This window comes from Phaenicophaeus curvirostris, chromosome 32 (assembly GCF_032191515.1).
Source record: "Phaenicophaeus curvirostris isolate KB17595 chromosome 32, BPBGC_Pcur_1.0, whole genome shotgun sequence".
Lineage (NCBI taxonomy): Eukaryota > Metazoa > Chordata > Aves > Cuculiformes > Cuculidae > Phaenicophaeus > Phaenicophaeus curvirostris.
The window spans coordinates 2,498,480-2,520,868 of record NC_091423.1 but is presented as its reverse complement, the minus strand read 5'-3'; the positions used below and the strand labels follow the sequence as shown (position 1 = coordinate 2,520,868).

Genomic DNA, 22,389 nt, shown 5'->3' with positions numbered 1-22,389 from the left:
GTGGTCTTGGGCTGGGGGCTTTTGGAGGAAGGCTCGCAGTATTCTTCATGGTGAACTTTTCAACTCTCCTTCTTGCACATGCTCTTAGATAGCTTGGGCACATCTTCAAGGTTGCATCTGGTCCTAGCTGGTTCTTCTTCCTCTTATCATGGTCCTAATTCTTTCTCTTATCATTGCACTAGTCCTTATGATCTGGCTTAAATGGCCAGGCACAGGCAACAGATGTTCATTATCAAATAGGAAAAAAACATGCTTATGTGAGCTAAATAGCTACCTTAAAACTTAAACAAACAAAGCATAGCTAAACATCTTATAATGCTCCTCTTCGTTACTTTTAATACCTTCTGTCAGTCATCAGCATATTAAACACACCCTGGGATCTTTATATTTATCTGATAAAATCACTAGAAGCACCAGAGGCATCTAAGTTCAGTAGTAATTTGCTATTTTTTTCTACTAAATTTATCACAAAATACTAAGTTGCGCTAGTAAAACATTGGCACAGGACTGGAAGAGAAGGAGCTGATGGTTGCTTCAGCCGGGTGAGAGTGGCTGAGCAGGGTCCAAGATCTCCACAGACATCCATGGGTTTCTCCCAGTGCAGCAGCAACATGGAAAGGGAAAACAGCCCCAAGAGTGTGCAGCTTCAGTGGTTTTTTACTTGGGAATTGACAAAATGGGGGACTACACAACACAGTGGCCTGCGTTAGGAAACTGGACCCAACCACCCCAGAGTTTCCTTCCACTCCCCTGCACCCAAAAATGCAAGAATTATTAACAATCTACTTACTTCTACAAATCATCTCAAATGATTACAACTGCAGCCCAGCACATTCCCCCTCAGTACACGCAGCAAACCAAATCTGATTACAGCCTCACGAACACAGCACAAAAGACTTAAAAAAAAAGAAATATAAATAGTAATTGGCATGAAACGAAAGCATTCAAGGCAAAACCTGATGTCAATTAAGGTGAGATGCAAATTCTCTTTTAAACTATTTCCTGCTCTTAGTAAATATTATCCTTCAGGAGCATGAAGACAAACTGGAAAGAGTGAGGCTGAGCAAACCCATTATCTTGCAAAAGGAATCACTGAGCATTATAAAAAGCACCTGGTTACAAAAGCAGATGGGAAAATATGCTATTTTGTAGTCTTTTCACTAATAAGAAACGTCATTAAGAGCACAAAACAAGACATACAGGTCTGCTCCATTCTCATTTGGGCTTTGACCACGTCCAGCAGTGCAGCAGCTTCCCCGGGAAGATCCCCAGAGAACCTGGCTGGAAACACTGGGAGGGCACCACTGGCCCCTGCGTTCCCCAGCTCAGCGAGGGGTGAACATCTAGCTGAAGTGGTGGCCCCAGGAACTCTCCACAGCGACAGTGTCAAGTTACAGCACAAGCGCAGCCCTTTATCAAGATATGAGGCCAAGCAACAATGAGCTTCAAGACAAGGCAGAGCCGCCGATGTCCGCCCACTGTCAGCCCTTCGGCCACCCCACCAACACCTGCGACGTGTCGGGCCCGAGGTACGGCCCCGCTTATCCGGTCAGCAGCGCCCGTTCACTTGCACCGCCGCACCACCACACTATATGACAAGATGCGACCAGCCCCAGTATCTCAGCCTGCTATCCAGACAGCTCCTGCAGGCCCCAACAGCCACACTCGGACTTGGACCAGCCTGACTCGCTCCCCACAGTGTCCATCGCCTTCTACCCGTGGCGCCGGCGCACACCTCCCTCTACCCTTCCATGTAGCCAACACCTCCTGCTGCGCGTACGCGCGGGCCGGCAGAGGGAAGGACACTGCCGCGGAGAGGCCCGGCTGCTGCTCTCAGCAGGCTGGCTACCATCCTCTAGGTGAACTGGTGCCGAAACCCAGGATACTCGGTTGCTAAAGGACAGGACGTCGCTCGCCTTCACGAGCCGCGGTTGGTAAGTTGGAATCGAGGGCGAGGACAAGGGATTTTGAGGCAGACGAAAGAAAAAAAAAAAAAAAAAGGAAAAGAGAAAGAGAGAGAAGAATAGAAAGAAAGAGAAAAGGAAAAAAAGAGAAGAATAATAGAAAGAAAGAGAAAAGAAAAAGAAAAAGAGAGAGAGAAGAATAGAAAAAAAAAAAATGGGCATTGCTTTGAGTAATGAACGTAACATTTTTGCAAGTATGTTAAAGTCCCTGCTTTGTGCTAGGGGGGTAAAAGTTACAAGAAAACAAGTTGATCATTTTTTAGATTTCGTACAAGAAGTTTGTCCATGGTTTCCTAAAGACGGTACAATTAATATTGAAACTTGGAATAAGGTAGGAGATAAGATTCAAAGCTATTATACTATTCATGGGCCTGAAAAGGTCCCTATTGACGCCTTCACCTTGTGGTCTCTGGTTAAAGAATGTTTAAGAGGAGACACAGGTGATGAAAAGTGGGTAAGAGAAACACGCTCCTCCATTAAACGACTGTATCCTTCGCTTCCCCGTTCTAAGTCTCTGGATGCTTTTCCACCCCACCCCCCCCCCCCCACCGGGGTCCCGGAGCTCCGCTCCGGCCGCTCACCACCACCACTGCCGCCACGAAACCAAGTGGTGCTGCAATCGTCTGCACTTCACACAATACCACGGAACGTAAACGGACCATTGGGGGGTGGCTTTACTAACTTGTAATTAGAATGATTGTCAATAATTCGATTGGGAATCTTTGTTTTACCTGGGGTCATTAATGCAGGCTGTACTGGAACGATTTAAGCAAGAGTATGGATGCTGTCTCCACTAGTGTTATGAACACCATTTCCACTAGTATTAATACCAACAGATAGCCGAATAGTGTATTTAATTTTATTCAAAGCAATTGTGTTCCAAGCTGACTCTGTAGAGCATGACTCACAAAGATTTGAGTCCATTAGAATCCCTGAAATACATTTGGCTTAGTCCCTATAAACTCAGCCTCTTATGTTGAAATGTAGTGTAACCCTTAGTTGTGCACGTTCCACTAATCTTGTGGGGGAGAGATGTGTTAAATGCAATGGGAATAGACATTGGAATCATGAACGAGTGAAAAATTGGGTACATTTCAAAATTTAGTGGAAGAGCAAATAGATCACGGGCATACAGTCCCATTTAATAGTCCTTGGAACATACCCATATTTGTAATAAAAAAGAAATCTAGAAAATGGCATTTATTACATGACTTTTCTAGACAAACTACAAGAGACCCTAGATAAGCAAGCAGACAATATCACCGCTAGATAAGTGTTGCTTAAACGATCAGCCTAAAAGAATGCAAAGATGGACTTAGTGCACTGTTAATTGCATGATCACCTGTTACAAAGATTGCTTGTTTTACCAGAATTGACTGATGCCGACTTTATGAGAGCGATGCAAGTAATAGCTTGAATGCCTATGCCTCCTGACTTTATATCAAAGGGCACTAGAATCATTCAACTGATTTGTTTTTCAGCAGTTGCACCCCATGAAGAGACAGAGGCTGTGGTTCAACTGACCAGTCCGTGATTCTATCAATACAGAAACTACAAAAGATTACCATAAGTGAAATATTTGTTAGACAATCGATATAAGCCTTATTAGATAATGCATCTACGTAATTTAAGTGTTGTATGTTCCCGGTACCGTGTGTAATTTAAACATCCGTAACATGGAAAAATTGTGGATCCAATAGTAATAACCAACATTGTATGACTGTATTCGGCTAGCTGAGAAATGAGTGGGTGTGCGTGTGTGTGTTTGAAGCGCTTCAAACGTTTGTAAGACTTAAAAATTGTTTTTGATTAACCTTGAAAATATATCTCTGGGACCTTTCAATCTCAAATGTCCACTAAGCCGGCAAACAGGTAGATTTACCTGGAGATCTTTGGAATGAAAGGCTTCAGAAAAAAAAAAAAAAAAAAATTTAAAATACCTATTAAAAGAAAAAAGTTTTAAAATGCCTAGCAAAACATGCAGCTGTATGTGTGTGAGTGCCCCCCCCACCCCCCGCCCTCCCACCCTTCTCTTTCCTTTCTAAGATTTTTTTTTCTTTCAGCTTTGCAGCAGTCTAAAGGAGTTAACGGTGTTATCTTTCTAGGAAAATGTTGTGAGAACGCTCTGCATTCCACTGTTGCTCGTCAGCAATTGCTGGGTCCTAGTGCAGACAACCTTTAGAGATAATTGAGGCAATAATAGACGAAAATTCAAAAGCTTCATTACAAATTATTGAGTGGATATTTTGCCACATTAACCCCAAAAACTATATTCACTAAAATTGAAATGATTATAATGATAATCACTAAAGGAAGAAAAAGAAGTGTTCAGTTATTAGGCCAAGGCTCAACAATCATTTATATCACAATGATAAATGAATATGCTAAGTGCTGCATAGCAAATATTTTGAATTTATAAGTAGATCTAATAGATTATCCAGAAAGTATTGACATCCATTTACCCAGTCATGGCATTATTGAACCATCTACTTCTCCATGGAATTCTCCTATATTTGTAGTGAAAAAGAAAACAGGTAAATGGAGATTATTGCAAGATCTTCGGGCAGTAAATAAGGCCATGCATCCTATGGGTGCTCTGCAACCTGGGCTACCTAGCCCTATGGCAATACCACCAAATTATCAGAAAATAATAATTGATTTAAAGGACTGTTTTTATACAATATTGTTAGATCCCGATGATTGCCAGAGATTTGCTTTTAGTGTTCCTTCTGTCAATTACAGTGAACCTATGGACCGATATCAATGGAAAGTTTTACCTCAAGGTATGGCTAATAGTCCCACTTTATGTCAGAAATTTGTAAACAAAAGTCTTGAACAAACTAGATTGTGTTTTCCAACATTAATTTGCATTCACTATATGGATGATATTTTGTTGGCTGCTGAATCTGTGGAATTACTGACAGCAGCCTATTCTCATATGGAACAACAATTAGAGCGAAATGGGCTGAAGATAGCCCAAGATAAAATACAGCGAACCTTTCCCTTCAAATACCTAGGATTTCAATTGTATCCTAAGTATTTTGCACCACAGAAAATTACTCTTTCAGTACGACAATTAACAACCTTGAATGATTTCCAAAAACTTTTAGGTGACATTAATTGGATACGGCCGTTTCTGAAACTCACCACTTCAGACCTCAGCCCTTTATTTAAGATATTGGAAGGAAACCCTGACCCTAATTCCCCTCGTGGCTTCACTGAGGAAGCCTCTCAAGCCTTGACAAAAGTAGAAAAGGCCATGACAGATGCGAGATTAAATTACGCTGACATAAATAAGCCTTGGGAATTAATTATTCTTCCCACTAAATTATCCCCTACAGGAGTATTGTATCAGGATGGAATCCTCTGTTGGATTCATGGCCGTCATGGCCAGAATGTTGTCTTAAAATCATACCCCCATAAAGTTGCAGAGTGTGTGCAACAAGGTCGAAAATTAAGTATAACTTATCTTGGAAAAGAGCCAGTAAAAATAATCTTGCCTTATAAACCTGATCAAATTACATGGTTGCTCAATATGATGGATGACTTTGCCTTATCCCTTGCAAATTTTCCAGGAGAAATATCTAACAAGTACCCATTAAACAAATTACTCAGTTTTGCAACATATCACTCCATTGTTTTTCCCAAAATTGTAAAACAAGCACCTTTACAGGATGCTTTGACTGTATATACTGACGGATCTTCAAATGGTTGTGCTGTACTATTATCACCACCGGATCATTTTGTTTGGATTTTACAGGATGTTTCTGCACAAATGGCTGAACTATATGCTGTTTACCAGGCATTACTGAAATATGCGCAACCTTTGAACATTATTACTGATAGTTTGTATATTGTACAGGCTCTGTGTATGCTTGATACAGTACCAATGATACATTCTAAAGTAACTTTCATTCAACAGCACTTAAGTCTTATACAGTCCCTGTTGCTGCAAAGGGACTGCCCGGTTTTTGTGGGGCACATTCGTAGTCATTCTAATCTGCCTGGTCCTATGGCACAAGGCAATCAATTAGCTGATGATCTGACAAAACCGCAAATATACAATATATGTAAGGCTAAACAACTCCATGAATTACATCACTTATCTGCCCGTACCTTAAGAAAAATGTGTAATATTACACGAGAACAAGCACGATTGATTGTTAAAGATTGCTCCTCTTGTGCTCCATTACTGCCTGCCCCTCACTACGGCGTTAACCCTAGAGGCTTGTTGCCTAATGATTTATGGCAAATGGACGTTACTCATATTCCAGCTTTTGGGAAACTTTCGTATGTTCATGTCACCATAGACACTTTTTCACATTTTTCCGTTGCATCTGCTCTGTCAGGGGAGAAATTATCGCACGTATGTACACATTTACTTCATTGCTTTAGTGTTATGGGGATTCCGAAAACGATAAAAACTGACAACGGCCCTGCCTACATTAGTCAAGGATTCAAAACCTTTTGTCAACAATTTTCTATTCAACACAAGACAGGCATTCCGTATAACCCGCAAGGACAAGGTATAGTTGAGAAATACAATCACCTTCTAAAAACTCAAATTAATAAACTAAAAAGGGGGACATGGGGAATAAAGGATACCCCATTTTCCTTATTATCACATGCCTTATTTGTTCTGAATTTTTTTACATTGGATGAAGATGGTCAGTCTGCTGCTGACAGACATTGGGATTATAAAAATAACAATAAGCCTGAGATATATTGGAAAGATCCAATGGATGGAAAAATACGTGGTCCTGATCCGGTACTAATCTGGGGCAGAGGGTATGTTTGTGTTTTTCCAACAGATGAAACCTCACCCCGGTGGATTCCAGAACGGTGCGTCCGACATGCCAAAAACAAAAATGGGAAAGCTGCGGAGACGAATGCAAAGACTGTCGTTGAGCAGAGACTGGGAGACGAGGATCCGGTTGGTAGCAATGCTGCTGAGCACCCTATGGCTGATACAACACGGATGTAAGGCAGAAACCTATTGGGCTTTTGTCCCCAATCCTCCTGTTATCCATCCAGTCACATGAGAAGAACCAGTGGACATACCTGTATACAATAATCAGACTATATTTATGGGACAATATTCTGATAAACATATTATGGCCTTTTCAGCAAACTTTAACTTTTCTGGAAAAATAGATGGAAATCCAATGTGTTTTCAGACTAATCATACTGAATTATTGTGTGAAGAAGTGATTGTTCAGCATGATTGGGATACTAATGTGTCGGCAGGGATTCATTGGGCTTTAGATTTTTATTATCCAAATCTTACGAATGGAAGTAAAGGTTCTGGAGTACCCCCGCCGCATATTCCCCCATGTCGAAATTTATCTCCTCCACAGATGGATTTTGCACCATCTTGGAGAGTGTGTCACGCTAATGAAACAACGTGTTCAAATACATCTCTATGTGACTGGAATATAATTAATAAACAATTGCGGCCAATAAATTTAGTTTCTGGAATATGGACAAAAAATAATCGTACATTCTATTCTAATTTATGGAAGGCTGTTGCCGCCTTGGGAAAAGTTAAGGCAAAAAAACCCCTAAATATTACATGGACTCAAATAGGATCGGTATGGGCAATGAGAGAGACACAAAATGTCACTGAGTTTTATATGCGGGCTTGTGTTCCAGAACCTTATGCGTTCCTAAGTGGAATGTTGACCATTATTAATAATACAGTTAATTGTACCAACTGTCAAATTTCCAATTGCATAAACAGCACTAGTGATTCTTTCTTATTGGTAAAACAGCCTGATTATGTATATTTACCTGTCAATCTATCGCAAAACTGGTATGCGGATAGAGGATCAGAAATATTGGAAAAGGCAACGCAGCAACTCATGCACCGGCATAAGAGAATGATTGGACTAATAATAGCAGGAATTGCAGCCTTAATTACTGCTATTACTGTAACAACAGTAGCCTCCATTTCTTTGACCACAAGTATTCAAACAGCCACGTATGTCAATGAGCTATCAATAAACATATCAAAGGCATTCCAAAATCAAATCAATTGGGATGAGAAAATTGAACTACGTTTGAATTCGCTTAAAGATACTGTTGATATTATGGGGAGACAATTGCAGATCTTAGCAACTCGAGAATCCCTTTTGTGCCATGCAAAATATCGTACTATTTGTGTAACTCCAGTGAAATATAATTGCACTGTATTCTCATGGCAGAAAGTCCAAAGTCACTTACAAGGCATTTGGGATAATGCCAATACTTCTTTGAACCTGGACGAATTGAGGCAACATATTCAAGATATGTTAAATTCTCATAAGATAGATCTATCTGTAGCTGAACAGACAGAAACTTTTGTCAATGCTTTAAAATCTGCTTTTCCGTCCTTTGAATCTTTCAAACAAGGGATTTACGGCCTGATAATAATTGCTGTTGTAATCTTGTTGGGACTACTTGTCTGTCCATATGTACTAAGACTTATCATAAAACAATTCCGACAAGTAATAGTAGATTTGAGAAAAATTAAATTGGAACATATTAGAGACAAGCCAATACCACTTTCAATTTAACAAATAAGAAAGGGTGGAATGAGGAGAACTATTAGACATTCTGGGGGCCTGAAAGGGTCAAAGACAGAATAATGAAAGCCAAGAGCCTGGAGAGCAATATTCTGTCTGGCCTGAAAGGGTCAGGAACAGAATATCATGCCAACAACAAAGCTGCTCCTCCTGAAAGGGAGATTGTGGTCTATCAGGGCTCTTGGCAACATGCTTAGTTTCTCATCATTCCAGGGCCCGAGTTAAATATATTTCCAGGGCACCTGCAGGTCTAAGATAAGACCAGCACAAACAGAAGAATGTGTGAATCCTTGAACAGACACGTAGTCCCTCACTTGTAGAACTTGCATAACTTGTATTCTCACGGTAAGAATAGCAGTAATGTAAACAGTGCACTCAAGCTTGGTAGAAACTGACAAGCTCTCCCAGGAGAGTATAAAAACTCTGGTTGAGGAATAAAGAATTGCTACTTGCCACCAGAGCAGTAGTCCGTCTAGTCTCTCTAAGACGTCCCTGTGAGCTGGTCTCCGTCAGTGAACCCTCCCAATGGCAAGAGGCTCCTTTCGGTAACCCGTGGGGGTGTCAGGGCAACGGGCTGACTGCCTCGGCCGCCTATCCAGTCAGTGGGACCTGAGGTAACTCTAGAAAGCAGATGCCTGAGGGAGGAAGGATTTACTAAGCACAGTCCTCTCCTTTAAATAATTGTTTCTGCCTCTGCAAGCCTTCCATCTCCATATCTGAGGTGGATTTTGTGCTATCGGTAGCCAGTTCTATAAGCAAATAGATTATAGATTAAAAGTCATTCCAGTGAGGAAAATAAAGAACTTAAGGTTTCAAACATTTTAAATTAAGAAGTGTGCTAGCTGCCATTTTAGTGGCAAAAGAGACCCTATCCTGTAAGTGATAACAGATTTTATTCAGTTAAAATGTGCAAAGAAAAAAGTCTCAAAGTGAAATACCACCAGTTCATATTGGACACAAGGGAATAAAATCCATATGAATTAATTCCTTTAATCCATTTTCTTATCAGACACCTCTGTGTATCTTCTTTGCAGCAATTTCATTTGTAATGCCATTGCTTTTAAACTGCAAATAAAAGACAGCGTAATTAACAGGATATCAAAAAAAGGACTCCACACCCAGAATAGTAACAGCTGGTGATGAAAATTGGTTTTAGAAGCAAGGCCAGAAAAGATCTATGCAGAAATCTGCAGCAAGAACCAAAGTGGTGGCATCTCTTTATAGTTACACATAATTATTGCTTCAGCAGTGGGAAGGGAGGGGATGAGGGCAGAGACAAAATATAAATCTTTGCATTTTGTTGGAAGAAAGAAACAGTAAATGCATGATTTGCACACGTGAAACATTTCCCCTCATTATAAGTGGCAGAGCTAGCTGAAGATTGTTTTTTTTAAAAGAAAAATCTGCTTTCTATATCTGGTGTGATATACCAATGATTTGACTTCTTCCTTCTCTGAAAAAATAGCCAGTCATTAAAAAACAAAAAATGAAAAACTAAGCTGTTTCAGAAAAAAGGTGTGATTCCTATCCTTCCAAGACCTACCAGGAGCTGTCTTTAAGCAACTATTTATAGCTGGCTCAGTACCAGTAACTCCCTTCCATAAGAAAATAGCCACAAAAATGTCTGTAAAAACACAAGTATGTATGTTTTTTGTGGTGCTGTTATAAATGACTACACTGCCAGGCCAATTCAGCAGCGAAGTATTTTATTATCCAGGGATGGGGAGCTGGGTAATACAGCGCTGGGTGCACGAGGAGCTCCTGCCCCACCAACACGCACACTAAACCACGCTTGCCACACCTTTTTATACATTTGTTCTCATGCATATTCATTCAGTTTCATGAATATTACAATCATCTTCGAGAATGTTCTTTCCCCTTAGTGCACCCGGCCCCTCCCGGACCGCCCAGGGACTCTCAAGAGCTCCTCCCCGAGGCTCCGCGAACGCAGACTTCCCCCCCATCCCTGCACAAATGTTAAACCATGAATTTCGTCAAACGCTTAAACTTGAAGATAAACATTCACAACTTCACAATTACCGCCATTTCCTGTCATGCTGACACGAATCTCCTCAATATCCATTCTCACAGTGCAAACCCTGAACTATTGCTGGGTGCTTTATCTGCAGTTTACCTGGTTCACTAAATGCATTAATCTTACTTTATAAATTCCAGACTCATCCTCTTGATCTCTTTTTGTGGCTGAAGTTGCCCATGGATTTCCAGTGTTGCCCCCTTGACCTTGTTTTGTGGCTGTTGTTTCTTCCACAGCTTTCTTGGGCCGTATGCACTTAATGAACACGATAGATGTGCGGTTCAAGGAATTTCTTGTAGATCCAGAGGAGAACTGGAATGACAATACAAGGAATGCACATCATGGCTTCCTCTTGTTCTGTGACAAACCTGTTGAGGGAAAAAAACAAAACAAGTTAGGATGACAGTGTTTATATGCCATGAGCTAAGAAAATAGCCTTAATTAATAGGGACTGTAGTTGATATTCAAACAGTCTTTAATAATAGATTAACAGTTAAAGTTTAAAAAATGCTATGTGTTCCAGTGCTATAAAGTCCTCAACAAGGGAAACATTCTTGATGTTTTAGCAAAAAAAGGAGTTTGCTATTATCATTCCTACAGCTGGAACTTAGAAAATCAAATTCAGAAAATAAAAGGTTTTGATTAAACCACACAAAACCAATTTAAGCGGTGAACTCCAGATATTAGCCCAGTTTGTGCTGTATTGCAACAGAAGGTCCGAAAAGGTTTGTTTTTCTCATTCCCTTTTTATTTAAGGTGAAATTAAATGGCAGGACTCGGATCAATCCAACGGGATTCCTACCACTGAAGGGGGGGAGGGAGCAGAGAGAAGAGGAAATCCTAGTCAGGATTTGAGAAAAGGAGAATATGAGTTACTTCCTTCCTGCACAGGAAGAATCGCTTGATCCCACACTGTAGTATACCACAGAAAGAACTGGTCTCTCTCAATATCACACCTAACCTGAAGATCTCATCATCCAGACAACTGCACATGGACTGCAGTGCTGAATAGGATGGGTTTGGAGGGTCCACCCTGATAATGGATACAGACACCAGACAAAACAACTGCCAGGAGCCAAACATGCCTGAACAGGTGCACATTTTTGGTGGGAAGGGGCAGAATTAGTGAAATGAGCTTATTAGCAAGGCATGACCCTGAGTGTATAAAGGGATGAAGCAAGGGTGAGGACTGAAGAATATTCTCCCACCAGACTGAGCATTGGACTGATGGGATGCCACAGCACTGTGGGGGTAGCTATCTTTCTCTCTCTCTTGCTTCACTTTTTTCCTTCTCTTTCCTCTTTCCATGCATGCCTCATAACCAAATAAACAGTGGCACATGACCTTATTTGAGTCTTAATTCTGTGTCTGAGTATCTGACCTAAATGTACCCATATCCTTACGGCATGTATCATTTTAATTGGCATCACAGACAGGATACTCAGAAAACAGAAAGTGCCTGCTGCTACTTTGTTGAGGCTATTTCTTTGAGGCTCTGGAGTGTTTGTGTGACTGAGATGTACCTTGGTACAAAGCGAATGCAGAGTCTGAATCCACAGTTCCGTCTACCTGCAAGGGTACCAGCCAGAGAAGGATGAAGTGAGTGAATTTTTGAACGTGTTAGAACCTGATAAATATTTGGAAAGGTGTGACCTCCTGAGGGTGGATTTAGAGGAATTGTGGTGGTGTAAGGTGAGACCCCCTCAGGACGATAGTGATCCCCTACATATTGGTTAAGATGGCCACTCACAAGTCTATAGATACTCCTGATCAGGGGCCCTCACTGTTCGAGGGGGTGGAACAGTTGTTTGATTTATTAAAAGAACATCAATGTTGCCCAAGTTCCCCAGGCCAAGAATGGGCAAAAGCTCATTGGTTCCAACCCCAGAGTGTAGTTGATCAAATTAAGGTACTGCACAAAGAAAGGGAGTTTCGGATAGGGAAAGGTAAAGGTCCCCTTTGCGAAGGGTGAGGCACACAGATGCAGTTATCGACTCATTGCAGATGGTGGTTAAATCATTACAAGACCTACTAGGAGACCTTAAAGATCAGTTAGAAGAGAAGTCAGAATAAGATTTTGCAGGAGGAGTTGAGAAACTACTTCTGTCAGGAAATGACTGCCTCTGAAGAGGTGGAACCGATAAAACATCTGGGGGGGGGTGTGATTAGGCAAATTTATCCTCAGGAGGAACTGCAAAAGGCAAAGGAGGTTTTAGAATTAGAAAATGTTCTTCATGTATGCCCCCTGGTTAAAACTGAATACGTGTATGACCATAATGAAGATCAGAACCCTTTGGTAATTACGAAGGAAGCTCTGTTTACGGCTGCAGAACTGGCCAAGTTCAGGAAGGATTTTAGTAGGAACCCCTGAGAATCTGAAACTGAGTATGTATGGAGGGTTCTCCTTCATGGGAGAGGGAGGGATAGCATTTTGTTATCAGAAAAGAAGGCTGAAGGGTACCGGGCCCTGGTGTATTTCCAAAGACTGGCAATCACTGGGCACCATGGTCTTTGACACAGCGTACCATGTATTGGGCAGGGGGGCTTAATCCCCTCGAGCAAGATGATCCCCTCGCTATTACCGGAGGCATGGATTGAAGGGATGAAGCAAGGGTGAGGTTTTGAGAACGTTCTCCCACCAGACTTAGCGTCAGACTGACAGGACACTGCAGCAGTAGCTGAGTTATCTCTTTCTTTCTTTTTTCTTTCCTTCCTTCTCTTTCAAATACATGCCTCAACCAAATAAACAGTGGCATGTGACCTCCTTTGAGCCTTAGTTCTGCATCCAAGTATCCGAGCTAAACGTGCCTGTATCTGTACAGAACGTATCACACACCCATCCATACAATTGACCAAACTATTAGAAAATTAATCATTCCCTCTGTCCCAAAACCAGGAAGAAGCCTTCGGAAAGAGCAGCAAGCCAAAGTGCAGGAGCAGAAAGGGACAGCTAGGAGAAGAAGTAGTTAATTAGGAGTAGAGCTGACCCTTTCAGTACTGACAAGCAATATATTAGATACACTTTGCTGCATAAGGTAGGTTTGTCCTTTGTGCTCCTCCTCTCTAGGCTGCTGACATTTGAATTCGCATATGAACAAGCAAAACAAAAATTTTCCAGGATCCTTCCAGGGAGAATGAAGAGGCAAATATGCACACTGCAGCTGGGATCAGTTTCACTTTTTTTTTTAAGCTATCCTAAAGATTTCTTTTAGCCCCATCCCCCCCCTTCCTAGATACTAAATTTTCAGCAAGATGTGGATTCATCTGCTAGCTGAAGAAGTCCAGGCTGCCCTTTTGAGGTAACAGCAAGCAGCTCTGCAGCCACACTGCATCAAGATTCCAGACCAAAAAATAAGTCATTCTTCTGCCAGATGCAGAAAGAAGTCAGTGGAAGTATAGCACCAGTCCAAACATATTGAGATGTTGCTGCTGCTTCTCTGATTTGGTGATGCTCTGTTGCCTGGTTAGCAGGCCATTCATTTTTAGTAAACCACCCCCCCCCCCCAAAACAAAGGCAAATAGTCAAATTCTAATAGTAAGCTTATTTCTTTGCGATACAAGCTTTTGTTTCTCTCTGCAAGCCGCCGTACATTCGGGTCAGCAGAGTGAAGGTGCCTGACGCTGCAGATATCAGTGTGTTTAGTCTCTGTTCCCCCGTGTAGCTCGGTCGTTGCTCAGCTGCCGTCACAGGACGGGAAAACGGCTGTGCGGACAAAAGGGTTGGGGTTGTTTTCATAAAGGGTGACCTAGCCTAGAAGGGATAATTTATGTTGCTCCACGCAAACACGCACCGAAACCAGAGCCCTGCGCCCCTGCATGAGCCGTTCCCAGTTCAAGCCGCCGCTCCGGCCGCAGAGAAGGGAGCAAGCGGCACAGTGGGCTAGCCCGATGACGTCTCCAGCCGGGCAGCCAGACGGGGATGGAGGAGCGGCAGGGTGCGAAGGAACTCTCGGAGCACAGCCCCAGCCCCGCACTCACCTCAGTCGACAGGGACCCGACGCAGTTACTGGCCGCCGCACCGGAAACGGCTCCCGACTGACGCGCACCACCGCCGATACGCCGCCAATAGTAGAAGGCGGTGTGACAAGTGGCCCATGCCCCGCCCCGCCCTCGCGGCCGGAAGCGGAGTCAGGGCCCGGGACGGTCGGACGGACTCACAACTGCGCTGGGTCTGGGGGTGCAGAACTACTGCTGACTTCTTCCCAGGCGAGGAAAACCACACCCGTACGTGTTCAAATGATCTTGTTTCGTATACGAATAGTACTGGTATTAAGTGACTAACGTCCCCACTGGCAAAGGAGCCGGCTTTCCAATGGCATTGCTGGCTGCTGCGGCACCCGAGTGTCACCAGGCAGCACACCCATGGCTCTGAAAGTGGAGCAGAGCACTGGACACCACTTAGAACAGAAGCTTCAGACAAGCAGAGAAACACACACAATAGCTTAGCTTTATAAGCTTTATTTATGTACATCTGTTGTATCAGATTCACTCCCGAGCCATCAGCTTTTGCTTCTTCAGCTTCTTTTGGGATATCTGAAAAACAGAACACAGACATGAGAAAACAGCAATAGTTTTACACCTTCTCAAAAACATCTTACAAAGAAGTTTACAGTCATCCTTTGAAAGAAATACCAAGAATTGTTAGAAGTTTCTTCACCCATTTACAAAACATCCCACTAATCATACCCAAACATCAGGAAATGTCTTTCCAGTTACTGCACTGCTTACAGGCTGTCAACTCAACTGAAATCGTACTGAAACACAGCATATCCTAACTGGATGACCTAAGTACACCATAAGTCTTTCAACAGGGTCTGTGAGGAGCCCCTCCAGTCCTGGGAGCCCTGGGTCCATATTCACAGGCAGGGACAGAGAATGCTGTCACCACTCCGGGGGAGGAATGGACAAACCATCCATGCAGTGTCAGCCCCTGAGAAGTACTGTTCTCAGATCCCAGCATTGTGTTTACAGTAAATATTGAGGTTGCTCAGGAAAAACTTTTTTTTTCATAGGTGTTGGTTCCAAAGGTGTCCTAAGATAGTCATCACAGCAACCCCTCTGCCTAAAAACCAGTATTAATGCTCAGATATCTTGACAGCAACATTAAAGAGGAGTAAGGATACAACATGTGGTACCTTTTTCTTTTGAGCAACTTCTTCCTCTGGCTTGGGAACGATTTGCTCCTTCTCAGTGAGGATCATCTCAATGTGGCAGGGGGAGCTCATGTAGGGGTTGATCCGCCCATGCGCTCTGTAGGTTCGCCGGCGCATTTTGGGAGCCTTGTTGACCTGGATGTGCTCAATGACCAGAGAATCCACATCAAGACCCTGGGAGGGGGGAAAGGTTAAACTTGTGATTTGTTTTTCTCTTCAAATAAATAATCTCTGCAACAGAAACATGGATAACCACCACCCCCCGCACACATCACTCCTGGCAAATAAAATAGCAGTGTCAGAGGACAGAGTATTTGCCAAGCAAGCACCAGCTGAAGTCAGAAAAACATTGACTGCTCTTCCACATGTCACAAGGAATTTAAAAGGATGCTGATGGCTCAGAGAGAGTATTATTATTACATGGTTATTCTAAAGGTGTCCCAAGATAGTGATTACTGACATCAAAGTTACCATATTAAGCACTGAGTATATTACGAAGATACAAATTGACCAAGAGCCAGATTTTGCTTTGTTCTGTAGGTTTCAAGAAGTCTAAACCACCCTTACTCTAAGCAGTCGACAGCCATGCACACACTAGCTATCTGCAAAAAATTATTTCAACTCGAAAACTACACGCAGCCTAATTCCACTGAGTCCAGGAGCACCAACACACAACACAAATGCTTCACATTTAATAATGATGACACAGCCTACCTTGAGCTCAGCATTGCTCTCTGCATTTTTGAGCATGTGCAACAAGAACTCAGCACTTTTCTTAGGCCAGCGTCCCTGTGTCCAGCCCCACTGCTTGGCCTGGAAGAAAAGAGTTCAGTCTTTATCCTGGTACAACACAACTTGCCCTTAACACACCATTACCTTGCCATTACATCCCCTTTTATTAAGGCTGCATACAGAAGTAATTACATTTGATCAATTACTTGACACTGCAAGTAGATGCAATGCTTGCTGTACTGGAATCAAGAATAACTCTTCTCCCTCTTATCATCATTGATGATAGACTATTCTCCATACCATCTCAACATCATCTTTTCTCTCTCCTTTACCCAGCCCAAGACAAAGCACCCTTCTCGGCCTCCATCACAGATCTCACCTGGGCACACCTGCCAACTCCTCCATTGTAGCGACGGAAGGGAACACATTGCTTCTTCAGGGTGACATCCTTCAGGTACTTGGTGGCCTTGCGGATGTGCATGCCTTTGATGGCCTGGGCAGTCTCACGGGTGTTCTAGCAACACAAAGCACAGGGAAGTCCTGCTTAACAGATCTATCCAAGTTACAATGGGATAAAAAGAACTCCTCTCTTCTTCCTGGACCCTATTCTTTTTGCTACAAACTCAGTTTAAAAGAAGCCCTCACACACACACAAAAAAAATTAAAGAACAAAGAATACTTAATAACACTTTTTTCTACTATCTATCTTTCTAACCCTTGCTATGACTTTCATTACTGAATTTGTGGCTCTGGCCACATCTTTATTGGTTTTTTTATGTAATGGCTAGATCTTTCCAACCAGCAAAATTAAAATTTCAGTATTTATACTTTTCATAGCTTCTCTTTGGCCAAAAATCAAAAAAAGCAGGAGCCTGAAAGATAAATCCTACTAAAGTGTCAATTATGGCATCTCAGAGGAACCGATGACAAAACAAGCTACAAACAGCATAATTATCTCTAAGGAAATTATAAAAGGGAAGAGAAGAAAAGGCTCAGAAAGAAAAATCAAGGATAAAGTAACAGTACTTAAGAGAGCATACTAAATGTGAAAGTCAGAGAGTAACTACAATACTACCTGATCACAATAAAAGAGCAAACCAAAATAAGTGAAATCTCTTTTCACCTGCACTATATAACACCAAGCAGAAAAGCATCCGCTCAGCTTTAGTTTTGTGATTAACTCAAATGTGTCCCGAATTCCCTGTGCACCTAAACCTTTTCCAGAGGAACTTGTGTTCTCATGCCAAACACCCCAAGGCTCCCCTGCCATACTTCCCAACCAGCCCCACGGTCAGATGAACTCCATGTTCTTTCCAAACAACCAAAAAGGCAGAGTAAGACAAATGAAGCAAATCTCTCTCTATAACACATTCCTCCTGCTAAATTCACCGCAACATGCTTTCCTACTGTGTTTTATTGTTTATGTTAGACAGGAAGCTCTTTAGGACACAGTGCCTTGGTTTAGTTTCTGTGGATAAAAACTATTACAAGCAGCTAAAGCAAACACAGGCCACGACCTACACTACCACCCTGAAGTAACTACATGACAAGACAGTAAGTCACTTTGTTAAAAAAACCAAAAACCGGAAACCAACAAAACAACCCAAAACACAGATGAATTTGCATTCCCTGCTATGCACACCCAGCCGTACCTTAAAATGCACCCACAGGTTGGATCCCCGGGACTTGCATGCTGCAGAGAAAAAAGACCATCTTTTGGAATTAAAACCTCAATGGCTTCAGTGAAATCCTACACGATCGTCCATGGAAAAATAACTTACATTTCGTAGGGTTCTCCGGATCCAGAGAGTAGCGCACCATTTTGGGGGCTCAACTACAAAAAAGGTATTTTAAAAAAAAACGTATTAAGCTTCTGACGCTGATATGCAGAAGCAGGATTGTTTACCTTACTGCTGACAGCGAACTGAAGGAGCTGCTCAGAAGTTACGCTTTCTTTTCACAATTAAATCCAAAGGTGTCCTAAGAAAGTCATCACCGCAGCCACGTCCTCTCCTGGGGCCTGCTCCCAACCTCAACCATGAGCTACCCCATCTCCATCCCCTACCCATCCTTCCCCGCGCCAGCCCCACAGATACCGAGGGCGCCTGGCGAGGCGGACCTCGCCTCCTACCTGGGGGAAGATGGGAGCGGATTGGGACAGCTCCCTGGCCGCCACGGCCACCTAACCTCAGGGCAGCGGCGGGGAAGAGGAAGAGCGGGGCATGCTGGGAGAGCTGCCCGCTCTCGCGAAAGCCGGGGCGGGACTTCGGCCAGGGGCCATAGCGAAGGTACCGCACTAAGCATGGAATGAAGGGTGCTGCAATACATCCCCGCACGTGAGCCGGAGATGTGGAAATAAATCATGTTTGTGCACCAGCCAGTGCCCTCCTGTCTTTGTGCGGTCGTGTGGGACCTGTGGCAGGGCTCCCCGAGGCTTACCCCCACAAAACAGCGGCGGGCCCGCCACCCTGAGGGAGCTTCCCTCAGGGGTCTGAAACAGGGGTCTTCTCTGCGCAGCACCCTGAGGGAGTGCTTCAGCGTGCTGCACAGGGAAGACCCCTGTTTCAGTCAGGAAAGACTGACGCTGGAGCCAAGACACAGTTTTATTACCTGCCATCTGAAGGCCAGTGTTGTTTGCAGACCAGCCATCAGTTGAGCCTAGACCAAGGAGCATGGCTGAGGGCTACAGCTAGATGTCAGCTGAGGATGAGGGGAGAGGGGAGCCCATCACTCTTCAGAGGGATCCCAGGGGTGAGACCAGAGATTCCTGTGTATCCATTGCAACTGGTATTTATTGCACCATTATAAAAAAAAAAAAAAAAAGACATCAAAGGCTTACTTACCATCTCAGAACAGTGGTAATGCGAAGGAGGATCAGCACCACCAAAATAGCCTTTCTAAGCCAAGCATTACTACAGAAAAATAAACAGTGTGGGTAGCTAAGGCCCGGCGGTCGGAAGATCTCGCGATGTATGGAAAGGTAGGACCCCCTCCGGATAGCCAATTGCGTTTAGTTCATGATGTAAGCGGACGGAAGTGACGTTGTAAGCCCAAGCTATATAAGGCTGTGTTACGTATCAACAAACGCCATTTGCCACCCACCACATTGGTGTTTGTGAGCTCATGGACCGAGCAGCCTGGGGTTGGTCGCCGTGCCGTTCCTGAACCAGGTCGCCACGCCTCCGAAGGCAATGCCTCCGAAGGCAACAAGTGCTGCCGAAACCCGGGAGCCAGGAAGGAGCTCCGGGAATCGGGAAGTCGCTTGGAATCGGGTGAACGGCGGCCGGTGCGGCTGGACCAGCCCAGCGGGGAGGACGCTCCCGGACCCGCAAGGAGGATGGAAGCCCTTGTGAAGGTCGTATCACAATTATATAAGACAGATTGTAAGCCTAAAGATTTTATTCTCGCAATTGCGAGGCTTTTAGAGCTTGGGGTCATTGACCAGCCGGTGGATATTCTCCACCCCGAGGTGCGGGATAAATGCACCAAAGCGTTAGCCGAGGAGGCGATGTCCTCGGGTTGTGGGAAAAACCTTAAGTTGTGGGGGAAAGTCATACAGGCCTTGCAGGAGGCCACGCAGGAGCAGGAGACCTGGAGGGCGGCAAGGGACTGTTTGTCCGCCACCCCGGAATTGGGGGTCGGGGCGGCCACGCGGACTCTGCACCCCCCACGTGGTGATGATCATGCTGAGTCTAAATGTTTGCGAGAGGGTGATACGTCCCCTCAATCCCCAAACCCCAACCCGCTTACGGAGGAACAGAAACGAGCGGAATCCTTCTGGGGTGGGTTGGCCGAGGAGGCCAGGGGCGCCGCTGGGAAACCAGGGCCCGAGGAAATCTCGGAGAGACCGCCACCTTATGCGCCCCAAGATGGCGCCGAGCGGGAAAGGGAAAGGCAGGGTGAGAATGTTTGCGGCGGGAACAGGGAGGAAGCGCTGGAATTGAATAGCGCGTGCAAGCGTGAAGGGGAGGAGAACATGAAAGAGAAGGGTGGTGCGAGCGAGGGGCGGAGAGCCAATCAGAGCGCCCGTCTGCTTCTGAGCAGCAGGCGGGGCGAGCCGAGGGGGAGGGAGCGGCCTGCCCGCAAGGGAGGTGGGCGGGGCTGGGGCCCAACAAAAATAGATCGGGGCCCGGAAGTGACCGGTCAGTCAAGTTCTGACTCCGGCTCAGACGCTAGTCGGGGCGGGTGGTCCACAACTGACTCAAGCTCAGAGGAGGCGGAAGTGGGGGTGGATAGAGTTAAAAGCCAACATATCCCCACTCAAATTAAAGAAAAGCCGAGAGGGGGACAAATCCCTCTCACGGATTGGAGGAAAATAAAGATAGCGTGTGCCGATTGGGCCCCATCAGCCACACTGGCGTTCCCAGTCCAGGTGATGGACGGGGGACAGAGGGTCCACTCACCAATAAACCCTAAGGATATACAAGCGATTGTTAAAGCAATTGCCGATAAAGGGCTTAATTCTGCCATGGTCTCCACCCTCATAGACAGTGTTTTCGGTGGAGATGATATGTTCCCCTTTGATATAAAACAAGCTTGTAGATTAATATTCGACGGGGCAGGGATGATTGTTTTTAAACAAGAATGGGAGGACAACTGCGTGAAGCAACTAGCCCAAGTAGCTGGGGCAGATCACCCACTGCATGGCTCCAGCCTGCAGCGGCTCATGGGAACAGACCCAACAATGATTACCCCTCAGGCGCAAGCCCAGGGCCTGCGGGCCCATGAAGTCATGGTAACTACCCGTGCGGCCAGAGAAGCTATTCGCACAGCCTCTAGAGTTATTGCCAAACCATCACCATGGTCCACGATAAAACAAAATGAAAGTGAGAGTTTCACACAATTCGTGGACTGTCTCCAGGCATCAGTCGACTCTTCGAGCCTGCCTGCGGAAGCAAAAGGCCCGGTTGTAGCAGAATACTTACGTCAGCAGTGTAATTCAGCAACCAAAGAAATTCTGCGGTCATTGCCGCTGGGGTCAAGTATCGCAGACATGATTAAGCATGTTGTGAAGGAAGAGCATCTAGCCCCAATCCAGATGGCTGTTCGCACCGCAATAGCCAATGTGATGGCATGTTTTACATGCAGCCAGGCGGGCCATGTTGTAGCAAACTGCCCTCGGTTGAGGGACTCTTTAACGGTTTTTGTTCAGAGTTTCTGTCCACAGGACCGGATTATCAGATGCCTTTGTAACCCGTACGCCCCGGTGGCAGGAGAGGATGACAAGTCAACAAGCATCCTGTCTGCACCTGAGAGTTCCACACTGGCGGAATCCAAACAACAGCGACGCAGCCTCTATGGGGAGGGGCTGCGATGCCTTTGTGTAATTTTGATTTTAGGGCTGATTGTAATAATCATATTGGCATTGATTTTCGGACCCTGTATATTGAGTAAGCTTGTGTCGTTTGTTAAGAGCTGGCTAGAGAAGGTTAACATTACGTTTGTAGAACACCAGCAACTGCTTTAAGAACGTATTTGGTTAGCGTTACACCCAGTTACATTCAAGCTACCATTGGCCCAAGTGTGCCAAGTGTTTGTTACTATGAAACTGTTGTTTGCACTTTTTAGACTTTATATTTTAAATTTAGACTTTTGATGTTATATTTGAGACTTGTTAAGATTTTTATATTTGTTAATTTGTTTAAATTTGTTAAGATTTTATATTGTTATATTGTTAAGATTTTTATATTTTATAATTTTTTGGCTATTTCGTTAAGCATAGGGAGGGGGGAAATGTGGGTAGCTAAGGCCCGGTGGTCGGAAGATCTCGCGATGTACAGAAAGGTAGGACCCCCTCCGGATAGCCAATTGCGTTTAGTTCATGATGTAAGCAGACGGAAGTGACGTCGTAAACCCAAGCTATATAAGGCTGTGTTACGTATCAACAAACGCCATTTGCCACCCACCACATTGGTGTTTGTGAGCTCATGGACCGAGCAGCC

General features: G+C 44.2%; 2 protein-coding genes and 3 non-coding genes across 6 annotated transcripts; all 5 read right to left on the bottom strand.

The window, feature by feature from the left end:
- Positions 1–9,308: 9,308 nt before the first annotated feature.
- On the bottom strand, positions 9,309–14,619 carry LOC138732460 (UPF0729 protein C18orf32 homolog). The gene is given in 5 exon segments (XM_069879073.1): positions 9,309–9,552; positions 9,554–9,592; positions 10,689–10,830; positions 10,832–10,930; positions 14,541–14,619. Coding segments are annotated over 4 exon segments (291 nt in total). The 5' UTR covers positions 10,906–10,930; positions 14,541–14,619; the 3' UTR covers positions 9,309–9,516.
- Positions 14,620–15,003: 384 nt separating this feature from the next.
- Positions 15,004–18,650, bottom strand: LOC138732448 (large ribosomal subunit protein uL22-like). 2 transcript variants are annotated; one of them, XM_069879060.1, is made up of 7 exons: positions 18,579–18,650; positions 18,229–18,281; positions 18,100–18,140; positions 16,827–16,961; positions 16,430–16,528; positions 15,698–15,889; positions 15,004–15,095 (listed from the first exon to the last, which is right to left on the bottom strand). In XM_069879060.1, exons 2-7 carry the CDS (start codon positions 18,266–18,268, stop codon positions 15,048–15,050), a joined length of 555 nt encoding a protein of 184 aa, XP_069735161.1. In that variant the 5' UTR covers positions 18,269–18,281; positions 18,579–18,650; the 3' UTR covers positions 15,004–15,047. The 2 variants fall into 2 exon arrangements, with proteins under 2 accessions (XP_069735161.1, XP_069735162.1); XM_069879061.1 differs by lacking the exon at positions 18,579–18,650 and adding an exon at positions 18,354–18,554.
- On the bottom strand, positions 15,545–15,615 carry LOC138732463 (small nucleolar RNA SNORD58). The gene has a single exon (XR_011339279.1). It is a non-coding gene; the product is annotated as a small nucleolar RNA SNORD58 (small nucleolar RNA).
- LOC138732464 (small nucleolar RNA SNORD58) lies at positions 16,109–16,176 on the bottom strand. The gene has a single exon (XR_011339280.1). It is a non-coding gene; the product is annotated as a small nucleolar RNA SNORD58 (small nucleolar RNA).
- LOC138732462 (small nucleolar RNA SNORD58) lies at positions 18,380–18,448 on the bottom strand. Its single transcript, XR_011339278.1, has one exon. It is a non-coding gene; the product is annotated as a small nucleolar RNA SNORD58 (small nucleolar RNA).
- Positions 18,651–22,389: the final 3,739 nt, after the last annotated feature.

Excerpts from the sequence above, each read along its gene's own strand:
- LOC138732448 (XM_069879060.1), bottom strand. The coding sequence starts at position 18,268 with ATGGTGCGCTACTCTCTGGATCCGGAGAACCCTACGAAAT. Across the intron at positions 16,962-18,099 it reads ACCTGTGGGTGCATTTTAAG|AACACCCGTGAGACTGCCCA; the intron begins GTACGGCTGGGT and ends TTGTGTTGCTAG. Across the intron at positions 15,096-15,697 it reads AAGTTGCTCAAAAGAAAAAG|ATATCCCAAAAGAAGCTGAA; the intron begins GTACCACATGTT and ends TCTGTTTTTCAG.